The sequence below is a fragment of the Monopterus albus genome, unplaced genomic scaffold (genome assembly GCF_001952655.1).
Source record: "Monopterus albus unplaced genomic scaffold, M_albus_1.0 scaffold92.1, whole genome shotgun sequence".
NCBI classification, from domain to species: domain Eukaryota; kingdom Metazoa; phylum Chordata; class Actinopteri; order Synbranchiformes; family Synbranchidae; genus Monopterus; species Monopterus albus.
Window position 1 is genome coordinate 1993129 of NW_018127972.1, and position 22712 is coordinate 2015840.

Here is a 22712-nt window from a genome sequence, read left to right on the forward strand (position 1 = left end):
AGGAATTACTAAGCTTCCCATGGGGTACAAAGCTCAACAGTGTTACTTAGTGGTCTATTCAGGTTACTGCCTTACATCTACTCCTTTGGTTGATGGCGTCCCTGCCATCAAACTAAACTAACACAACAAAAACCACTCAGTATATACAGAACAAGCAAGCTTAGAACAATGGAGAGAAATGTCTGAAGGAAGGAATGACTGTGTTGTATAGGAATATGTATTTGTGTGTTGTTGCTGTAAAACAGTTGTTCTGCATTAGGCCCACTGCCCTTCTTGCCTTGAACCTTTGCTACAGCTTCAGCCCCCTCTGTATCTTTGGCTGCTCACTTTCTAACTGCATGACATGACAAACCACATACACAAGAATTCCAAGTTGCTTTTTGATCAATCAATGTATGGATGAGGCTCCCATCTATGTTCCAGCTTCTGCCACCTGTCCACATGACATATAGTACTTTGACCAGAGCTCTGTCGCCTGGGCCAAATACCTGACTCTTTGCTTTCTGGTTATAGTACTTTTTCTGCTCTCTTCTCTTCTCTCAAAGTGGGAGAAGTGGTCAGTGATCACGAGCACATTTTCTTTGCCACCCTTTCTAGGGTCAAAAGTCTATGCATAACAGCTTTATGGGGGCACTGCTGTGGATGCCGACCAGGGAGACCCTGAGGCCTGCAGTGGGGATCTTCCTGAGGCAGCACCTCTGACACTTTTCACACCATGCCTTGATCTACTGGAACATTCTTGGCCAGTAAAATTTTTCTCTTATCATTTGTAATGTCCTCTCAAATCCCTAGTGCCCTGGGTCATCACGAAGAGAAGTCTTAACTGATGTATGCAGCTTCTCTGGCAGGATCAGTTGTTCTATTGCACAACCCTGACGGTCTTTGATGCAGAGTTGCATGACATTAACCCTTATCACTAAACTCCTCCACTCATTTAGGAGAAGGCACACTTAGCCACCACCCTCAGCTCTCTCACTGTAGCTGGGTTTGATGTTTCAGCGTTTAAAATGCAGGGATGATGATAGGATCTTCTTTCTGTTCTGCTTGAACTACTTGTTTTGTCATGGTGAGGAAAGCTTCCATCCCTACATCCCCATAATGCTCACCAGAGTCCTGAGAGTGACCAGGCTCCGGCTTTTCAGAGCCACAAGGGCCCAGCTAGCTCAGTCGGTAGAGTATGAGACTCTTAATCTCAGGGCTGTGGGTTTGAGCCCCATGTTGGGTGCTCTAATCACTTGGGGGAGGTGACAGTGCGGTAGGTAGAGCAGTTGTCTCCTAAGAAGGTTGAAGGTTCAAGTCTCAGTGCCTGCAGTCCACATGTCAAAGTGTCCTTGGGCAAGACACTGAACACCCCCCCACCCCGCCCCTACCCCCTCACCTAAGGAGCTCACTGGTTCTGGGGTTGTCTGAGTCTCCCCATGCCCCAGCTCACTGACCTCACCTGCTGGGGCCAAGACTGTAGGGCTTGGATGACTTCATGGCTGGACATAAGAGAGAGCATCAGCATTTGTGTTGGTCTATACTGCACATCAAAGTTAAAAGCAAACAGCAGAGACACCCATTGCTAGACTGTTGCATCCAGCTTAGCTTAGGTCATCACATATTTGAAGGGGTTATTCTCTGTCAGGACTGAGAAATTGCAGCTCTTGAAAAAAATCATTAAATTTGTCTGTCACTGCCCACTTCAAAGCAAGAAACACAATTTTGTGTGCAGGGTACCTTGTCGCTGCTGGGCTCAAGCCTCTGCTGGCATATGCTATGACTCTCAGCTCCATCCCACCACCAATCCCGCCTCCGGAGGCATCAGTGTGTTAGACAAAAGGTAGGCTGTAGTCAGGACAGCCCAGGACTGGTGCAGTCATCAACTTTTTTTTCAGAGCCTGAAATACCTTCTCATACTCATCAGTCCACAGGATAGGTGGATCAGGCTCTGTGCTCTTCTTTTCCCCTCTTTTCTTTGTTTTAGAGTTACCAGAGTTGAGCCGGTAACAAGGGAGCAGCTAAGGTGGAGTAGCACTGCACTGACAGGGTGTCTTCTAATCTGGGCAGTGGAAATGCATTCCTTGTGCTACAGGAGCTGAGCTTCCTATAATCTATGCAAAGCCTTGGAGACCCATCTTTCTTGGTGACAATCACCACTGGTGAAGCATATTGACTCTTTCTAGGTCAAATTACACTCAGTCCTTTGACCTCTTTCAGCAGCTTTCTCACATCCTGCCACTGAGAAGGGGGGATTGTGTGATATGAGAGTTGAAAGGGCCTCAAGTCAACAAGAGGGATTTCATGTTGTACTGTTTTAGTGAGGATATAGCCCACTGGATGTTTTGAGAACACATCTGTGTTTTTCTTCACAAGGTATTTAAGGAGAAAGCACTGTCGCTCATCCTCCATTGCTGCTTCACTCAGGTCCACACCACAGTCTGCCACCACCTGATCAAAGCTCAGGCATGCCTCCATGCTTCCCCCACTGCCAGGGTCTTCCTGCTCTTTGTCAGGGAAATCCACAATGCTATTCACCAGGTAAGCATTGGCCAGGGTTGTATGAGGCTTGATTGTAATAGCACACTGGGACAGGTTCATTACTCTGATAGGGGCATAGCCTCTCTTTACATCAGCAAGGACTGTGGCAACCATTAGGTTCTGGGAGGAGTTAAAGGGAAAAGTGGCCTTCAATCAGAGCTGAGTAAAGGGGCTTTCAGATAGGACTAGATGGGCGCTGCGCTCAGCTATTGAAGATATTCATTTCTTTGTGTTGTGCAGTGCAAGAATGCATCTGCACTCAGCTCCACACAGGACAAGGTCATGTGTGCCATCCCTGCACTTCACTGAAGTTAAAAAAAGTTCATCTGGGCACAGTGCTCTGTCATGACACTTCGATGTGTCCAATTGCAGAGAGCATGACTGATCACAAAGAAAACTGAGGAGAAGCTGACTTTGGCAGACCCACATCCTCTTCTTCTTTCCTGTAGCTCATAAGCATCTTTTTGTCTGCATGACCATTAAACACTTGGACATTCTTGACCTGATGAGTGTGCATGAACCCACAATATGTTACTGTGAGAGGCCTGGGTTTGCAGTGGCTACGACAGACTGTAGATGGTTAACACAGCCTTGGGAGTTAGGCTTAATGGCCTGGGTGGAATGGTGGGAGGTGGCTGGTTGGCTCATGGAGGGCTGTGACAAGTTATGAATTCCTGGTAAGATGGCGTACAGGAGGCTTGGGAGAGGCACAGGGTTTGTGGACTCAGGAACAGCTTGGGGCTGGAGGGACTGCATTGGAGCTCTGAAGCCAAGAGATTGAGGTTTGATGGCTGAAGCAATACCTTGATCTATATGAAGAGAAAGCACTGACGGTGACAGGGTAAGATGAGGGTCTTGAGGTTGCCCATAGGTTTCATGGTAATGGGCTAGTATTGCAGTGGGGGCTCTGCAGGTTGGGTGGTGTACTTTGTAGGATTGGGTCCCCCTGCTTGCTCTGGGCTTGATGCTAGATTTATGGGAAATTGAATGCTTGGCATCACAGCAGAGTGTCCCCCCCCAATCTTAAGGGAATATCTGTATAATCATTTCTGTCACTCCCTGACTCCCACTTTTTTCTAATGCAGTCTAATTGGTGGTGTATTAATATGTAAATGGGGTGTATGAGGAGCAAGAAAAACAGTTTATATAAATCTGTCAGGTGCAATGCAATAAATTGTAGCAATCGCCGCTGAGCCTTAACCACTAGCCTACCAGAGACGGCTAACTCTAACTAAAACACAATGAATATGAATTAAGCCCAACAAAAAACCCTTGGAATAACTTAAAAAATATTCAGTAGATACTCTAGTAATATAGCTTAAGTGTTATTACAGAATATCATAAGCAGTTATCACACACAGCACTGACTCTTACATTGGACTCACAGTTCAGTTCCTTTACCATAAACAGTCACAAAAAACTGCAATAAATGAATATTTTCACTTTATACTCTGATATGCAGATGAAGGCAGGTACACAGTCCTCATGGTCTGGAGTACAGCAGGGGGCCAGTTGTATGTTGTGAGCAGGCTGCTCTGAACACTATTCACTGGATGTCCAAACTGCTGAAATTAGCAGCACAGTCCACTCCCTGTCTCTGTCGTCGGTCTCTGATGGTCACAATCTGGGTCACGGCACCATAGATGTAACCTGCTCCCTCTGCACATTTGCCACAGATTGAAAGCCCTCTACACCCCCAGGGACTCTGTGTTGTGTTTTTGTTATGAAGTGGGGTGTCATGTGGCAAGAAAAAAGGACCAGACACAGGGTTCTGTACTGAGGCTCAAACCATGGCTGCACTTCACTGGCTCAATCTGACCAAGGTTTCCCTCATTTGCTGTTCCTTACACAGTGCTCACTGACCCCAACACCTTCAAGCATAGCACCAAGTAAATATTGAACAAATATGGCATCCTATACAGTATGGAGCTAATTTCAGAACTAGTGTCTTGTAAGGGACATGCAGTGGGAATTGCTAAGCTCCCCACGGGGTAAGAAACTCAACATTACTACTTAGTGATCTATTCAGGTTACTGCCTTACATATACAAATCTGCAAGTTGTTTCATTATGCATTACCACAATAATGATATTAGTGACTGGTGGAAGAGCCTATACTGAAAGAGACATCAGAACATAAGGACATGTACATACACATTGAGAGCCACTGTACCAGAGTCAGATTCCTCGTGTCTCCAACACACCTGGCCAATAAAGCTGATTCTGATTCTGAGAATACCATCGACGAGCACAAAATGTGGCTAACCAGCTATAGACTCTACAATTGTTCTCTCACAGCATTTTTTACCTGCTATAGCTTAAGTCAAAACAGCCACAAACATTTACAAATTAGCATTTTAGCTGAATGTCCATGGAAAACAAACATTTACAAATGAGCAAATTTAGCTGAATGTCCATGGAAAAAATAATTTAGCAAACAGGCTAATGTGACACAGGTAATGTGTAGACTAAGTTTACTAATGTAACATTGCCACAGAGTGTGACACAGCAAACAATTTACCCACCTGTCCAGCAGAAAAAGAGCAATTTCTGCATTAGCATCCTTAATAGACTTTTTGTACTCTTCATTAAGAAAGGCTAACACTAACACATTTTCTACACTCTGCCATCCTCAAAATTGCAAATAATGAGAAACAAATACATAAATTGAACCCATGGTTAGCAAACCAATTAAAACCATGTTTTTGTAATCAAGTTATTAAAATAAAGTATAAATCAATGGCAAGAAAACAATTTTTCTGACTTTTCTCTGGGGGCTTGCATCATGCTATAAAATCTGTTTTAAAAAAGTATAAATTGAATGTTGCTGATTGGACATATTTGCAAGCATAAGTGAGTAAGAGAGTGTTTTTGGACCTTCCCAGCCTCCTTACCTAGCCATTAGTAAGCAAAGGTGGGTGCATGCTGCATTTCGCCTTTGCCTCTGCTCTTCTTACATCTTGTTTGTTTGTTTGTATTTTGGTTGTTTATTGGATTGTGTAGATGGGGATTGGTTGGTAGCTAGCCCAGTGCCTGCATGTCAACATGCACTAATATGGATGTTTTTGTTTTATTGTGTGTTTGTTTGTCTGTTTGTTTGTGTTTGCATCCTCTGCAGTGTTGTTTACCAGGATGGATTTTATGGTGCAGATATTTATGTAAGTATTATTTACTAGTGTGACATAGCATGTTACACTACCATCTCCATGCTCTCTGCTGTTTTTGCTATGCACATGCAAAGCCGCAACCCATACTTGTACATGGCTTCACTTTTAGCTGGTTGAACATATAGATGATCATTTCATAACCTGCAGTTCAGATTGGCCCCAGCAAGGAGAATATAAGCACAGGTATTGAGAGCAAGACACAAAAGCTACATTCTAACAAATAAGAGGCATCAAAACTTCTTTATTGGTCCAAAAAATAGTACAAAAAACACATAGCAAACAATCAATACAGAGCTAAGAGAGAGATGTGTGTGGTATCATGGGAAGTCGAAGTGAAAAAAATCCAAATTCAATTCAGAAGTGATACCTGATTTCTGATTCAGTAATCAAGTATCATACTGATTCAGTAGATACAAGACGTACAGTGTTCAGGTTCACTGTAACTGCACTGTGTGTCAAACCGTTACCTTGTGTCTTTAATCCAAATAGAACTGGCACTGAACATCGGTGTCTGACTGAACATATGAAGTAGAAAAAGTGTTTTGTAAAGGAATTATTAAAAAAAAACTGATATTTGGCAAATTATAGTTACATCAGTGTTGCACCTAGACTGCAATCCTTTCCTGGCAACCCATCCTCACAAAGAAATAACATATAACATATAAATTACATGATAAATAAAGTATTAGAACAACCCCCATATTTTTGTCCTCCCCAGCTACATACATGAGAGGATGAGAATATTAGGAACACCACAGAATATAATGTACAGTACAACACCACCTTTAACTATGACCTCAATAATAAACTTATAATTGAATTTATACATTTATGACAATTTCACCAAAAAGATGAAAAGTTTTGAGCTTCATAAACACAGATGTTAAGGTGGAAGTGTTGCATTGAATTACATACAGTTGTACAGGTGTACCTAATAAAGTGGCCAGTGAGTTTATTAAAGAAGGACCATACACTGATTTCCATGCTATAAACAGATATTTAGATTCAGTTTTTCTTATTATGGTCATGATCAGGGTGTAATTTGTGGGGAAAAAAATGGTGGGGGGTAGGAAGTTGAAACATTTTTCGTCCTGAAAATAAAGGAGCCAGTGGTCTATATACAGAACATTATGAAGCTTTTTAGGGTATATCTTGCAGTTTTTAAAGTAACATTTATAGAATACATTTTAACCTCAATTAAACAAATTCACTTTTGCTTAATTTGCCTTTTTTGTTTGTTTGTTTTTACCATCTTTGATTTTATGCATTGTTGAAATTATGGGGAGCCAGCAGTGGTTAGCTCCCCAAGAAGCAACAAAAATGTAAGTGTAGTAGTCCCAAATAATCAATAATCAGTAGCTATCAAATTATAATAAAAACAATAAAAGTTTGACACCCCCCTCTCTCTCATCTTTTTTTCAGTCCCACATGTCTCCTTTCAAGGCATTGGAGTTATTGCTTTAAGGTTCACTTATGCGCAACTAATCTTTGTAGTACCTGCAGTTTTCGGGGAAAGTATTAAACCTTTTACTTTGAATAATGTGAAAACTGAGACAACTTTTATGTTCCAATGAAGCATCTAATATGATTTTTCTTTTTTTTTTATGGTGGCTCATGAGCTGATTTCATGTGTTATTTTTTGCATGTGGTGTCAGGTTGTTGTTAACAACTGGCTGGAGTGCACCTCCACAGCTCAGCAGCCACTCTGTCATCAACACCATCCCATAAAAACTTTCCACGCAATGACAAAACTTCCCAAATATGAGGGTCCAGTAAAATATGATGATACACTGCCTTGAATCTTTTTCATTTTTCTTTCATGATTCAGCAGAGGCAGGGATATATAGACTAGAGGGGGAAAATTATGTTGGGGGGGCATGCAATGATTTGCAAATAAAAGAAGAAGAAAATTTACACCAAAACTGATTTGTCAAAGCTTATTATAACTCAGAAGTCTGGTTTCATACTAATCCTTCCAGTGAAGGTTTCAAGGGCTTCTATTTGCAACAGACATAAAATTATATTTAAAAAGATTCCAAAGACAAGTTATTGAACTGGAGTCCATCCAGGAGAGTCATGAAATGGAACTCAGCCAAAGGTTCTACTTAGCTTACATTACCACACTACATCTACTGAAACACACTCATTATACTCTGTAATGTGTCATTCTGTAAATGTTTATTTTCTAAAAAGACTGAAGAAATACTTTCAAATAACAGAACAGTTTAACAATTGAATAGTGTATAAAGATGTGTAAAAACACTGGTTAAATTCTTTAACATACTTTCTAAAATAATAATTCAAGCACTAATAGTGCAGGCTAATCATGCATTGTGTGTATGCTCGCGTTCACAGAAGTGAGGACCAGCCTAAATGTCCTCACTCTCTGATACCCCTTCAGAGGGCTGATTGAGATTGAAGACTATACTATACACTGTGTGCACAATTATTAGGCAAGTGAGTATTTTGACCATATCATCATTTTATCCATAATTTCCAACTCCAAGCAGTATAAACTTGAACGCTTATTGGACTTAATGCATATCAGGTGATGTGTTTTAGTGTAACGAGGGAGGGTGTGGCCTAAGGAGATCAACACCCTATATCAAGGTGTGCATAATTATTAGGCAGAATGTTCTCCTCTGGAAAAATGGGCCAAAAAAGAGATTTAACTGACTCTGAAAAGTCAAAAATTGTAAAAAGTCTTTCACAGGGATGCAGCACTCTTGAAATATCTAAGATATTGGGGCGTGATCACAGAACCATCAAACATTTTATAGCAAATAGTCACCAGGGTCGCCAGAAACGTGTTGAGAAGAAAAGACGCAAATTAACCACCAGAGATTTGAGAAGAATCAAATATGAAGCTACCAGGAACCCATTATCCTCCAGTGCTGCTATATTCCACAACTGCAACCTACCTGGAGTGTCAAGAAGTACAAGGTGTTCAGTTCTCAGAGACATGGCCAAGGTAAGAAAGGCTGAAACCCGACCACCTCTGAACAAGACACATAAGTTGAAACGTCAAGAATGGGCCAAGAAATATCTGAAGACAGATTTTTCAAAGGTTTTGTGGACTGATAAGATGAGAATGACTCTTGACGGACCAGATGGATGGGCCCGTGGTTGGATCAGTAATGGACACAGAGCTCCACTTCGACTCAGACGCCAGCAAGGTGGAGGTGGGGTACTGGTATGGGCTGGTATTATTAAAGATGAGCTAGTTGGACCTTTTCGGGTTGAAAATGGACTCAAAATCAACTCTCAGACCTACTGCCAATTTTTAGAAGACACTTTCTTCAAGCAGTGGTACAGGAAAAAGTCTGCATCTTTCAAGAAGACTTTGATTTTTATGCAAGACAACGCTCCATCACATGCATCAAAGTACTCCACTGCGTGGCTGGCCAGTAAAGGCCTTAAAGATGAAAAACTAATGACATGGCCCTTATTTTGGTGTTTTCTGTTCCCAACCATAGATCTTAAGTCAGATCTTAGGCTATTCATGCAAACCCAACATATCCTACTGCTTCACATTGACCACCGCCAAGCAACTATGGGAAATGCAGTGTATTTGTTATTGAATTAACAAGTACAGTTAGTGGTGCTGTTCTTCAGTTACAATCTGTCTGTACATGTTAGGGATGTACAGAGCTGAGGTGAGCAGCTGGTTTAAGAGCTGCAGACAGAGCACACCTCAAACATGACATCAAGGTAAACGACTACTTATACCTCACCTGGTTGTCCTGTGGGAAACATTTGTGATGTGCCAGGGTTACTTAGAATAATTGTGATTGTGTCTGGTTTAGCTCAGCACAGGTATCTCCACTCCTGTAAAAAGTCAGGTTGATGTGATGGATTCTATGCCTCATTGCACAGAATAACCCCCCCTCCTTTTTTTTGCACCTGGTCCTTTGTAAGAACAGGCTTCTGTTAATTGTGGCCTTTCTTTGCATAAACAATTTAAGATTTCACTCTGTCTAGAAACATGTGGCTAGAGTGCATTAAAGTTGGAAATGTTGCCTGTAGCCACTGAGGATTTGTTTTGTGCAATTAATTGAAAGAAGGCAATGCTTGAGTGTGGGCCTACTGTTTGTCTTGTGGCTGAAATCCTGAAAGTCACTGAAGATGGATGGACACATAGGAAGAATAGTCCTAGTCTGCTTTTCTTTCTTTCGGTGAATCAACAAATGTGATGGACTAGAAAAATTCCCTGCATGAGGTTGTGTATTTGTGTCAATGTACAGTATGTGTGTGTGAGTGAAGTGGCCAAATTTGGCTGCATACACAGCACCACTATTGTCCTTTCCAAACACTGCACACACACACACACCTGCACACAGAGCTGTAGGGTTGCCATTAGTCACTCAGTCAGGAGTGACAGTCCATAGTGGCTGGTGACTAACACGGGCCAATCTGTTCATCCTTCTGCCACGTCCCATCATCACAGGCACTAAGTATCACTTACTTGCCTCCACAGTTTATAGTGGTAATAATACACTGCTCATGTCAGGACAGATGCACTCTTTGTCACAGAGTGTGGAAGCATGGAGGGTGAACTGATATGAGAAATGCTGGAGGTGTCACTCAGCCTGGGAGAGCAGAAAAATGGCCTTTGTTATATGATAAACCAGGGACTGTCAACCATGTACCTTTTACAGCCAACTGTCTGGGACCTTTTTCCTAACTCAGACAAATGGGATGGCTAGAGGTTTCTTGAAATGCCACTATGTAAATACACCTTTATCGCTGATTTTAAAGCTGCGCTAACATTTTTGTCCAGTTATGGCCAACAGAACAAGTTCAGAGCCATAACATCTATATATTTTCACATTAAGCAGTTACAGCCCATGTGTCAGCAAAGATCCAACAAACACACAGCAACATTGTCACTCATTTGTAGTCATGTCTGTGTCCAGCTGATAAATGTAATTCCAATATTCACAATTTTTTACCTCTGCCTTTTTGCCATTATCAACGCCTGCGGGAAATATCTGACTGTATAGCTGTTTGGTGTTCCACTATGTTCACCTGCATATTTCTGAGCAGGTAGTGTACGGTGACTTTTCAGAGCTTTTTTCACTGAAAAGCTTGCAGGCTATAAAACTAAAACAATGACCTAAAAGAAGGTCAGAATCTGCACAGAGCTGAGGGTAAGCGCAGAGCTGTGGTTTCAGCACAAAGTATGACATCTTTTAAACTCCAGATAATGATTTGAAATTACTAGTGTGGATTTAGTGTTTGCTGCTTTTCTCTGCAATGAAACTGTAGAAACTACCCAGATTTCCTTCTTCTGTTTATTTATTTATTGCGAGTGATCACCACTGCTTATGAGTATTAATTTGTACTTAGGATGTGTAGAGCATTGATTCTGTAGCTAAAGGTACACTTTCATTTACAGCAGGTATTGATTTTAAAGGTAGGCTTGGCAATCCTGGAAAAACCAGCAAGAGGAAGCTTGATTTTGAAAGTAGACAAGCAAATAAATTACATCATTTTGTTCTCACTCCTCCAAAGCAGCTCCTCCAAAAAACAATGCACACTGCAAAGTGCACTGCCTGACTACTACTTACAGATTTCAGAAAAATAACAAATGCCCCCAAACAAAATACAACTGATACCTACCTGTCCAGCAAAAATACTTATTTTCTCAGTTGAGTCCATCATTCAAAAGCCACACTGATTCTTGCGGCATCCAACTTCTTTTTAGTTATAACCTTCTTGAATATGGTGTTACCTGCCCGAATCTGTGATCCCTAACCATAGTTGGGAATCTCTGATTCATTGCTAAGCTAATTTAGCCCTGGCTCCCAGCCGATAATTAGCCTTAGAAGTCTGGGCTTTTCCAGCAGGGAGAAGTGAAGAGGGAGGCCAGCTAATGCCATTCAAAACACAGGCTTTATTCCATCTTGGTAACACAAACATTTTGATGCCCAGTTAACGGCATTACAGTCCTATCTTTACACTTAAAGCTGACTACTGTTGGTATTTTCCCCACCCATGGCTGCATGTAAAAGGAGTCTGTTCTGTGCAGCAGTATTCTCGCTCTCATACTGAGCACACTGCATACAGGTAGCAACTTCTGGCAACAACAGCAACATTACCTATAAGCATATACAGTATGTATAGGGGAAGGCCTGGTCTGTAACAATGATCTCGATTTGCGAACAAAAGCTGCTGTGGGTACCTTCTTTGCCATAGCTTACTAGCTTTAACCGAGTGGTAATGTCTGCCTGCAACTGCAATGCCTTGTGGAAGACTCTTGGCTCACGCATTGAGTACAAGGGCAGAGTGCGTGCAAGTAGGAAGTTAGGTTGACCATCCAGTGGTTTTGCTTGGGATGAGTAGAATTATTGGTCAGGCTTTTTTCAGCCCTACTCCTGCCACAGACCATAGAATTTTTTCTTAATGTTGTCAGTGCATTTAATGTATTAATTACCATCAGGATGAAAAGAGAATTTCAAGACCTGTAACAAAAAATGCTTCTGAAAATAACTGCCAACAATACCTTTAATACTGTACACAACATATTCTGATGAATTTACTTGAAAGACATTTACTGAAAGTAACTGAATGACATTGATAACCCTCAGTCATTATCTTGTCCCAAACACATTTTAAGATCCAATTCAATGTTATACCTTAGTATATCTAAAGTTCTGGCTACAACCTGTTTCTCAAAAACAAATCAGTGTATCTTTTAAAAACAAAAAATGATCTAGAGATGTTATGCCTCATGAAATTAGTTATGTATAGGCATGGGGGTACATACTGTATGTAGCACTTGATTAGAGGCCCTAATGGCAAAAATACTTGTTTTTACAGTCTCATATACATATAATAACAGAAATGTGGGTAGGCTTTACTCTCTCTATATATATATATAGATGGGTTTTTTACTGGTATTTAAAGAGCCAATGGCATGCTCATTTTGCTCATTTCCAGCCATTTAATGTTTAATCTTCGGTACCTCTAGATTATCTTTGCACCCCTCATAACTCCAAATAGTCTGTAATTATTTCAGAACAATAAAACCAGAGAGCTTCTTCCTAAAAACAAGAGGATAGTTTGTGAACATGCACAACTCCTGCTGCTAGTGTTGTGTTGCAAGTGGACAGCATGACAAACCGCAAAAGCATTAATTTGAATTTCTCCTCCATAGATAGGTAAACAATGGTATATGTGCCGATGAAAAGAGATTTGTAACACTATAAACAAAGAGGGTAATTGAGAAACCCCATATTTTATCTGACATAATGCAGACATAGTAACATCTCTAGCCTTACAACAATTCTCTCTAGCAGTACAGGAACAACGCACTGACAGTCATGCAACGTTTTTTTTTTCTAAACTTACCATTAAATCCCACCAAGTAGTGGATCACTCCCTTTCAAGTAGCTCCAAGGTTGGTAAATCTAACCGGTGGTCGCTGCATCTTCCCCCACACAACCACAAACAGTCCCGAAGTAGTGAAGTTAATTCCAACAGCTACCATAGCATTGACAATAACATCATGGATTGTTAATCTGCTCATTAACCGGCAACACATCACATGCAGCAGACGCACTGGCCTCAATCAGTCAAAACAAACAGGTACTGTGCTCCGGGGGAATCCAGAGTTGATGAGCTGATCACTCACGCTGTGGGGTGCTTCACTGGCCAGCTGCTTGTAGGTTAGACCCGGACAGGTAAAACAACAAGTCCCTGTACAGGAACATTCCTGGACATGCAGTAACCTCAGGCCCTGTATTTTTCTCCAGATCCTCTGGTCACAGTGCAGCAGCAAGAAGTAAAATACAGTACTGTATATCCACAAAACTGCATGAAGTCAAAAAATTCCACTTTTAAAATGGCACCAGTGGATGTCAGGCAAGCTTGCATGAATGTGCAACTGCCTGGAGAAAATGACCATTCAAGGAAATCCTTAAATTATCATGTAATATGTTATTTTTTTAGAAAATAAGTAAGTCCACGAGTGAGAGTTTGCGAGACTTGTACAGACCAAGTTGCTTCTGCATAGAAGTACTAGAACATACATACATGTAATTTTGTGAGCTGTTGTAAAATTGTACGCAAGTCAGAAAACAAGGAAAAGCATGCCATGGGCTCTTTAAGTTTATTATTATCATCATGTCTGCCTCACTGTCAGTGTCTGACATTCAGTTCAATAGAGTCTCCATGGTAGTAAATTGACTCTTATCACTGTTATTTGTTGTGTTTATGTGTTTCTAGGGTGGTTACGCTGCCTACAGATATGCCCAGCCTACTGCTGCCACAGCTGCCGCATACAGTGACAGGTAAGTACACACGGTCACTGACAAGAGATGCAAAATTCATAGATTTACTGTATTACTGATGAAACATTGAGTTATTTGATGGAGTTTTTTGGAGAGGTAGTGTATGGCCCTCGGAACAATCCATTAGATTTTGGTGCTGATCCAGATCCAGAAATAATTTTAAAGGATCCTTCACCATTATGTGATAGGGCCACTTTCAGTATTTTGATTTAACTCCATACACAATGCCTAGAATGACTGGACAAAAATTGAGATCTACCACACACCAAAGTAAGATCTGAGTCCAAATAATATTCCAGGTCTGCTGATCCAGAATGTTCACATTTATCATTTATACAGCTCACATAAAACTTGCTACTGTGAGACAACGAATAATACTACAAACTTAAAATTAAGATCAAATTCTAGCTGAAACTCTGCTGACTGAGTAAAGTGTCATCAGATGGGATGTATCTTCAAAGGTTGCTGACCTAGATCCTGAATCCTGATGAGCCTGATCCTTATGTTTTTTCATGAATAACTTTCAAACTAATAATGGTATCAATAAGTGTGTATACATGAAAATGAGTGTCCAGGATATGATTGGGGTTTTGAAGTATCCAATCATATCCTGATTTCATGAATTGGGATTTTTGATAAATCTGACCATTCTAGGTGGAGTAGTCCCAAAGAAACCAGGATATTGCTGTATATATGCATCTTATCTAGGTTTTTGAATGTACAAGGCTATCTGCACAGGCACAACTGCAGCATACAAGTGAGTTAAATAAACACAATCAATATTTGCAGCAAATACATCTGACTTTTGGAGCAATGAAGAGATGTAATTTTGTCTTTCACTAATGAAAGAGTTAAGTGTACTTGGTTTCCCATTATGTACAATGGAACAAGTCAGATCAAGTCAAAGGGTTTACGATGATCTTAAATTTGGTTAATTATGCCAATTTGTCCAGTTTATTCCAAGTATTCGAAGCAGAGAAAAAGAAGGCCTTTCCAATCTCCGTTCTAGTATATGGACTCATGAGTTGATATACATATGTCCTGTCACCTCAAGATGTATTTTAATGAAGAATTTTGAACAATAAATTTACAAAGATACAGGGGTAACTTGCCAAGAATGGTTTTAAGATAAGAGAGGGCCATCCCACTCTCAAATACAGGGTGCAGTGGAATTTGGGAAAGGCAATTTGTAATAAACATTAACCTCTAGAGTCCTGAGCTTTGGAAACCCAAGCTGTGCGGTCCTCATATGAGGACGCAGGGACTCTAGAGGTTATGGCACTATGTTAAACAGTATCTAATTTACAAAGATAGTATGCCGATGCTTTCATATATAAAAGTCACCATAACCAAAAGGAGGTAGAGGGGCAGCAAGTGGCTTTTTTCTGGTTGCCAAAGAGAAACAAGGTTTATGTCTAAAATAAAATCCCAACTTCAGTCTTAGTTTCTTTCCCAGATCTTCAATTTGTTGTATAGAAAGAAGTCATTTTAAAAAGTTGGCAATGATGTCACAATCAGCATGACTTCCAGGTTCTAGTATGGCTACCTTGCTTGCTCCACCACTCATCTTTGACAGCTGGCTGATCACTGCCAATTCATGGCAACTGGCTGATTGTTTGCACCTGAGACTCGTTTTGCTGCCTATTTAATCTGCCCTGATCACTTGATAGTCACTTGCCTGTCAGCAGTACTTTCCAGCCATATATACCTGATCCCTCCCTCCCTGATTCAAGACAGTCTTTAGTCTGTTTGCCCTGCTGCGTGCCTAGCCCTTGTCTGCTCAGTAAGCCTCTCTGTTCTACCTGGTTGGTAAGCCTGAACTGTTTTGATTACTGGCTCAAGCCTCTGCCTGTCTGTGCCTCAACTGGCTTTTTCCGTGGGGTTTTTTTTCCCATCACTGTTAGTCAGTGGATTTTTTTTGTTTAGCAGCTGAAGAGGACTATAGTTCATTTTTGTGGTGCTGTGTGCAGTTTTGTATTTCTTTTCCCCCAGCTTGTGCTGCTTATCTGTTGCCAGCCACCCTGTTTTGCTCAAATCCTTTTTGTGTTTGTGTGAGAGACATTCCCACTTACCCTTTATTAATTTGTCAAAGAGAATCCTCAGAGGCACTTACCTGTTCCACCTACCTGTTTTGCCTCCCTGGTCCATTTACTTCTGCCCCATCTCCTGCAGGTTGCCAGTTCTTTGGTCTCTGCCATCGCCTGGGTCCCTGGGGAAAAAAAACCCTATCCCTCTCTACAGATAATTACCCGTTTTCTGTGTTACCCAGTCTTGTGTTCCCAGTTCTGCTCCACTGTATAGTGCCAGTTCCCAGTGGAGAGTATAACCTCCTCCACCTGAGCCTCTGCAGGTCCAAGTCCCGTTCTATGTCTGCACCTCCAGCCAAAGTGTCAGTCACCTGTGTTACGTTTTTCCCTGGAAAACTAATAGAATACATTTGTGTAACTCAACTCACTACCTCAGTCTGAAAATCTCAAATAATCTGCTAGAAAAAAAAAACTCATCTGACATCTGTGTTTCCTAGGCTCTCAAGCCTTAAATTCATTGAGCCCCAGTTGTCCAGGAGCTGTACTGAGATCCTGCTGTCTTATCACATCTGCCTCCACTGCTCCTCACCCCTGGAGTGGCTTTGCCCCTACCTTAAACCCTTTTAATAAACCTATTGCATACTGCTGCCATTTGTCTCACATTTGGGTCCTCTTGCTGACTTTTTTTATATTGAAAAAAAGTGGTACAATCTCTGGAACTAAAACTTTTTTTTTTTTAATTTATGGTGACACTGGATTGCACTTTGGGTTAGATTTGTTAAACTCTCTACTAGGTAGAGAAGCATAGATAATGTTAAATGGTGAAAATATGCTTCATACCATTGGGGAAAGGGCTTTAAGTTAAAATGGTGCTTTCCACAACTTTGCCATTTTATTAATAGATACCATACTGTATATTCAACACAGTGAATAATTTGTGCTAAACTATTAAGCACTGGTGTGAAAATGTTCATAACTGCACAGAACTTACCATCCTATTGGATTCATTATTCGTCTTCCACCTCACTTCCCCCAAGTTCTTTTTAGCTTGTGTGTGGGTGTGTGCATTTCTGAACTTGATTTGAATTAACAGTCATGGATGGCAGAAATAATATCCATTTTAGAAGCATGATATACAATTACAGAGAGGGCTTTGGCTGTAGACAATAGAACAGCTAATATTTTAGCAAAGTAGGTAAACAGTTGGTTTGCATTAGGGGAAAAAAAACTATCAAAAAAAAAGACTGACTATATTTTCCATGGGAGATTTAAGGGAAAGCCTAAGAAATGGAGATTTATTCCAGTGTACTTTTGTTCAGGACAGGTGGCAAAAACTGATAAAGTAAAAGAAAAATGTTAAAGCAGGGGATTTGCTCTTCTTAGAACCTGTTACATAACACGCCCATGACAAGAAGTATTAAATAAGCAGTAACTTAAATAAGCAAAAGCTTGTGATTGCTATGAGTTTTGATGCTGTTTGACATAAATTTTTTGTTTTGATCAGATGAAAACTTCTATATTTACTTTAAAATACAAAACATGGCCAACATTTAGATAACTTGTGTAATTCATGACAATTTATAAACTGTACTGTCACTATAATGACCTTTTTGTTAAATTGTTCATTTTACCAGAGAGGTGTGAAAGCTAAGTGGATTTTTTTTTTATTGCATAAGAAGGCTATAAATTAATCTTTGTAATTTTTAAAGAATTACAGTATAAGACTCATAAAATCCATATATTTTATGCAGAGTTAATTATATGGTAGTGAATATTTTTATATTTCATTGCTATTTGACCTGTATACTTCTCCTGATTCAAATACAGCAGGTAATAGGTGACTGGGATTTTGTAGGTTTTAAAAGATAAGGCTGGTCATTTTCTATATTAACATGTTTCAGTCCTCATGATCTAAATAATACAAAGGCACACACATACATAATGTTTTCATCACTTACTGGGCCCCTACATAAACTTGTATTCAATTTCAGGGAACTCACCCTAACCTTAACCCTAATACCAAAGCTGACACTTGCGCTAACCTTATACCTCATTGGTTTCGTAAAATTCAACAAGCTATCTTGTAGGGACCAGCCTCTGGTACTCACAAGTGACTTCCGGGTCCCGCAAAGGTAGTAACTGCTGCTGCTTGTCTAAAATGGAAACTCATTGAAAATGAAAACATGCTATTATTCAGCAAAATGATCAAGGAAATGTATTTATGTATATGCCATCAGCCTCCAATACTTTAGATGGTTGAAAGACAATAAAATAAAACTATGTGCATTTTTGAGATAGCTTTCTTCCATAAATATTCACTTTATCCCAGATCCTTTTGTATTTGACTAAGCTGCCAGTCATTTTATAGGGCTGTTGAAAATGTTGTTTTCTTGTGTATCTTTTCAACTCAGGGTCACCTCAAAACTGCATTTGAATTTGTGTTGCAGATGCACACTCTCACATGTGCACTGTTATACACTCACACACACACTAATGATGGGTTAGGACTGTGCTGTGAGATAAGATAGGACAAACGCAGTGCTGGGATGAGTGAGGGTGTTGGGGGTTGCATGGTGAATAGCAATGTCCAGAACTAATCGGGATTAACTTCTAATCGCTTCAGCCACTGGGCCGCTATGCAAATCAGCTCAATTATGGGCACAGGCCCTGGGCTCTGATTGGCCCTTGTCATAACAGGGCTAGGGCAGGGAGCAGGTTGGGCTGGCAGGCCTGCACACTAGAAAAATGCACTGTTGCTGTCTGTTTTTTTTCTACAAATAGAATTCTCATTGAATCTCTATTATTTGATGCCTTGTAGTTCTTGTTTCTTTTTTCTGAGTCACATGAAATCTCTAATTTCCTCTATTTTGTAGATTACTTAATCACAACCTTGTCTCTGGTTATTTTGACATAAAGTGTTCTGTAGCGCCATCAAGACAGAAGATGTTTAAACAGTTTGTGCCCAGGATGTGCGGGGTCTGCAGAAATCTTCTTTGCTCTCCTCTTGACTTGTGAGGTGTACAGGTCCTCCATGGAGGGCAGGCTGGCACTGGTTATTCTTTCTGTGGTCTGAACTGTCCATTGGAGTCTGTTCTTGTCCTGTTTGGTTGCTGAGCGAAACCAGACAGTGATGGAGGTGCAGAGAACAGGCTCAATGATTCCTCTGTAGAACTGTATCAGCAGTTCCTGGGGCAGGTTGAACTTTCTGAGCTGGTGCAACATATTCCTCACAGCTAATCTCATCTCATCTTATTGTCTTCTGGTCAGTGCTCAGTTCTAAGTTTGTCATGTTAAAGCTCTTCACTACTCAGTACAGTACAGGGGCTATACTTTAGCTTTTAGTTCACCTGAGCCTATATTTTCTTGTGTATGTCTGGTGTTAAACCTTAGGTCATTCTTGGTAACTCTTGTTTTAAGCTCTATTTGGTTGATCTTCAATAGTTTGCCAGTGTTTCACTGTTATTTTAGTTCCCAAGACATTAATAAAGCTCTCTTTGTCCCTACCACATTTCTTTGGCTCTGTTGTCTTGCATTTTGGTCATCTAAGTGTAAAATCATAAGAGACTATCTCAGTTGTAATGTATGCTATGACTTTTGAGCAATGAGCTAAAAGAGGCTATAAAGCTCTGTAGAGCAGCAGATAATTAACCTAGTGACAATGGCACTGTCATTATGAATGTTCATTTATAATTCCTGTTCATTTGTTATTGCCATGCTCAGTTTGTTCAATACTAATGTGTCTCTAAATGTAACCCACTACTATATATTTATTTACACCTTGCAGTGTCTCACAGATGGTTGTAACTACTAGTCAAAAGTTTGATGTGTCCAAATTGAACTCATGAGTAGTCATTTTAAAATATTTGCTCAATTACCAGGATTAATTTGATTTCCATCCTCTTATCATATGTGTTTCTACAGTTACGGACGAATATATGCTGCCGACCCCTACAACCACACGCTCGCTCCAGCAGGCACATACAGCGTCGGTGCCATGGTAAGAGTGTCATGCCTGCCACACATCTCTTCTCTCCATTCCTGGCCCTCTTCATATCATGCTTCATCCCACTTCTTACTGGCAAAGTTTCTAAAATCTAACATCTGTTTTAACTCAACAAAATTGTGTCTCCCACATATAAATTAAAACTGAGATCATCTTTTCCAGTGCAGTAGATACAGTAAATTGCTTTAGAGCTGCATTGGGTTCATTGGCATGAGTGGAGTAAGAAAAATGAAAGCTAGCTGACCAATTACAGTATCACATTTGGTGTTAAGGAGTGCAATGGTTACATAACACTGGTATTTTGCTATAGCAACTGAGTTTAGGTGGTTGTATTTACAGTATATCAAGACAATAAATACTGGGCATTTTATATTGTCACAGTAAACATATACCAATCAAACACTAGAATGACTAACATATTTGAATGACTTGCATTAAAGCTATACTATCTGATCTGATTCAACTGGTATTATAAACATTGTGGGCCTCAAAACTTATGACATTAGGCTGGAACTAACAAGGTCACCTATAGACTTCAAAGGGGTCAGCCAGCTGTGTCTTAGGATGGCTGAAGCTCCTCTGTAGAAGGAAAATCATTTCGGCCATGATCTCACTGTTTCAGTCGTTACCCAAAGCTCGTGACCATAGGTGATCTTTCAATTGGCCAGTTAACAAAACCAAAAAAGCTGAGCTCTCTCTTCACCAGCAGTAATTGTATTCCATCTTACAATCACAAACTGAAATATTTAAACTCATTCACTTGGGTCTTTGCCAGAGGTTGTGGTCTGATAAAGCCAACAGAATACAATATGTTTTCTGCAAAAAACAGCAATCCAATTCTGAGGTCATCATATTGATAATAAGATACAACTATGGCAGAATGCAATGGGTGTAGGGAGTGTGTGTGAACTTTTCTGAGAATTCCAACACAGTTCTCACTTAAACAAGGCTTGGATGGCATGTAGCAATTGCCCTCTACACCCCCCAAAACCTCCATAACATATGCTGGGGTGCACAGACTTCTTTAAGGCTGCAAGCAAACACCTCTCTGGTATCTTTGTGCTATAGGTGCCAGTTCACTCCTCTACAGCCAGGATGGAATCCACATTGCTCCTGAAACTGAGATCTAACAATCAGCCAGAACATTGGCATTCACAATGGGTGCAGTGGTTAGCGCTGTTGCCTCACAGGAAGAAGTTTCCAAGTCAAAGCCTGGGCCGGCCCAGTGCCTTTCTGTGTGGAGTTCGTATGTTCTCCCGGTGCCTTTGCCTCTGGGTACTCTGGCTTCCTCCCACAATCTTCTAAAGACATGCAGCTTAAGTTGACTGTAGACTAAATTGCCCCTAGAAGTGAGTGTGAGCACGTGTGGTTGTTTGTCTACATGTCAGCCCTGTGATAGACTGGCGTAACAGTATAGATAATGGATGGATGGATGGCGCACTAACAACCTGTAGCTAGAATCTGAAATCAAGTGTGCATCATGTGAAATTTCTGATACAGATACATAAATCATCTCTTTGCAGTGACAAATGTACAGTAAATATAAGAATGGAAATACCAGATAAACAAAAGTAGCTGACTGTTGCTGAACCTCACCACCACCTCACCTCAAATGCATAAACAATTAGGTTTCTGAATGTCACCTTTCCAGGTGCTCCATTTTTGTGATAGTGCAAAGCTGGTGTATAGTAGCTTCAAATGCAGTCTTTATGTAGTTTACACAGGGTGCCAGTCTATTTTTGGCATTTTACTGCCATGAATGAATCAATGTACTTACACTAGGAAGAGGAGGGATGTAGCTGATTAAGTGTTTATGCTACTTTGGTAGCGCAGTGCAATGTTAGTGCTCATTTTCATTTGAAATTACTTTTGAATTGAAACTGTCTCAGATCACTTTTTGCACAAATGCAGGTCCATTGCATTTTTTCCAACAGAGCTGGTTTGATTTGTCATTACTAATGCCAGCCCTGACTTCAACTGTTCATAATGCATTCCTCCTACTAATGATGTATCCTGCTTCTCTTCGACATTGACTCCTGGTTATACAGTACCAGGCTGTGGTCTTCATGCCCAATATGCTCCAATGCTGGTGGTTACCAAAACTTCAAAATTACATTGAAAGTTTTTGATTGCTGTGATCATTCCTTCATGCTGGAAGTAAAGTAATTTCTTCCTAGAATAATAGCAGCGTAAAGCTTGGTGAAGGATCCACTTCACAACTACTTTTTCAAGTACATGTGTTACGTCCGTGACCCGGGCCGCCCCATGTACCTCGGTAGCAGGCACAGGTAGTTCCAGCAGCTCCGCCCCCGCACAGGTGAGGGTGCATTCCAGGTGACGAGGCACACCTGCTCTCCATGAAAGTCACCCTGAGTAGCTTAAGTCTCTGGATGTTGTGGGGCTATCTTGGCTGACATGCCACGTTATTGCGCATTGTTCTGTGGTATCGGTTTTCTTGCCCTTCTCACGTTTAAAGGGGTTTTTGGTTTTTGGACTGCTTTTTGTGAATTGCTCCACCTCTCAGAGCTCCTAGGCTATCCTGGAACAGTGCCACCATCTTACGTCACACCACTCAGCTACCAGCGCTGCCTCATCAGGGCACCCACACACCGAACCCGAGATCTCTGGCACCAGTCTCCCCCTCCCTGGACTACTCCCTGGGCCTGCGGCGCACTCAGCTGTTCAGGTCCCCAGAGTGACTA

At 40.8% G+C, this 22712-nt stretch overlaps 1 protein-coding gene and 1 non-coding gene across 15 annotated transcripts in view; both read left to right on the plus strand.

Annotated features, from left to right (window-relative positions):
* Window positions 1–22712, plus strand: part of rbfox1 (RNA binding fox-1 homolog 1) — a 315653-nt gene that overhangs the window by 282829 nt on the left and 10112 nt on the right. For 10 of the 14 annotated variants that reach the window (XR_002275544.1, XM_020608189.1, XM_020608190.1 and 7 more), the window contains 3 exons: window positions 5638–5677; window positions 13916–13980; window positions 19929–20004. Coding sequence is in view for 12 of the 14 variants with exons in the window: in XM_020608189.1 (XP_020463845.1) it covers window positions 5638–5677; window positions 13916–13980; window positions 19929–20004 (181 nt within the window). In the remaining 2 variants the exon portion in view is untranslated. The remainder of the gene's footprint in view (window positions 1–5637; window positions 5678–13915; window positions 13981–19928; window positions 20005–22712) is intronic. The other 4 variants (XR_002275543.1, XM_020608186.1, XM_020608185.1 and 1 more) reach the window with 1 other exon arrangement.
* On the plus strand, window positions 1153–1225 carry trnak-cuu (transfer RNA lysine (anticodon CUU)). Its single transcript has one exon. It is a non-coding gene; the product is annotated as a tRNA-Lys (tRNA).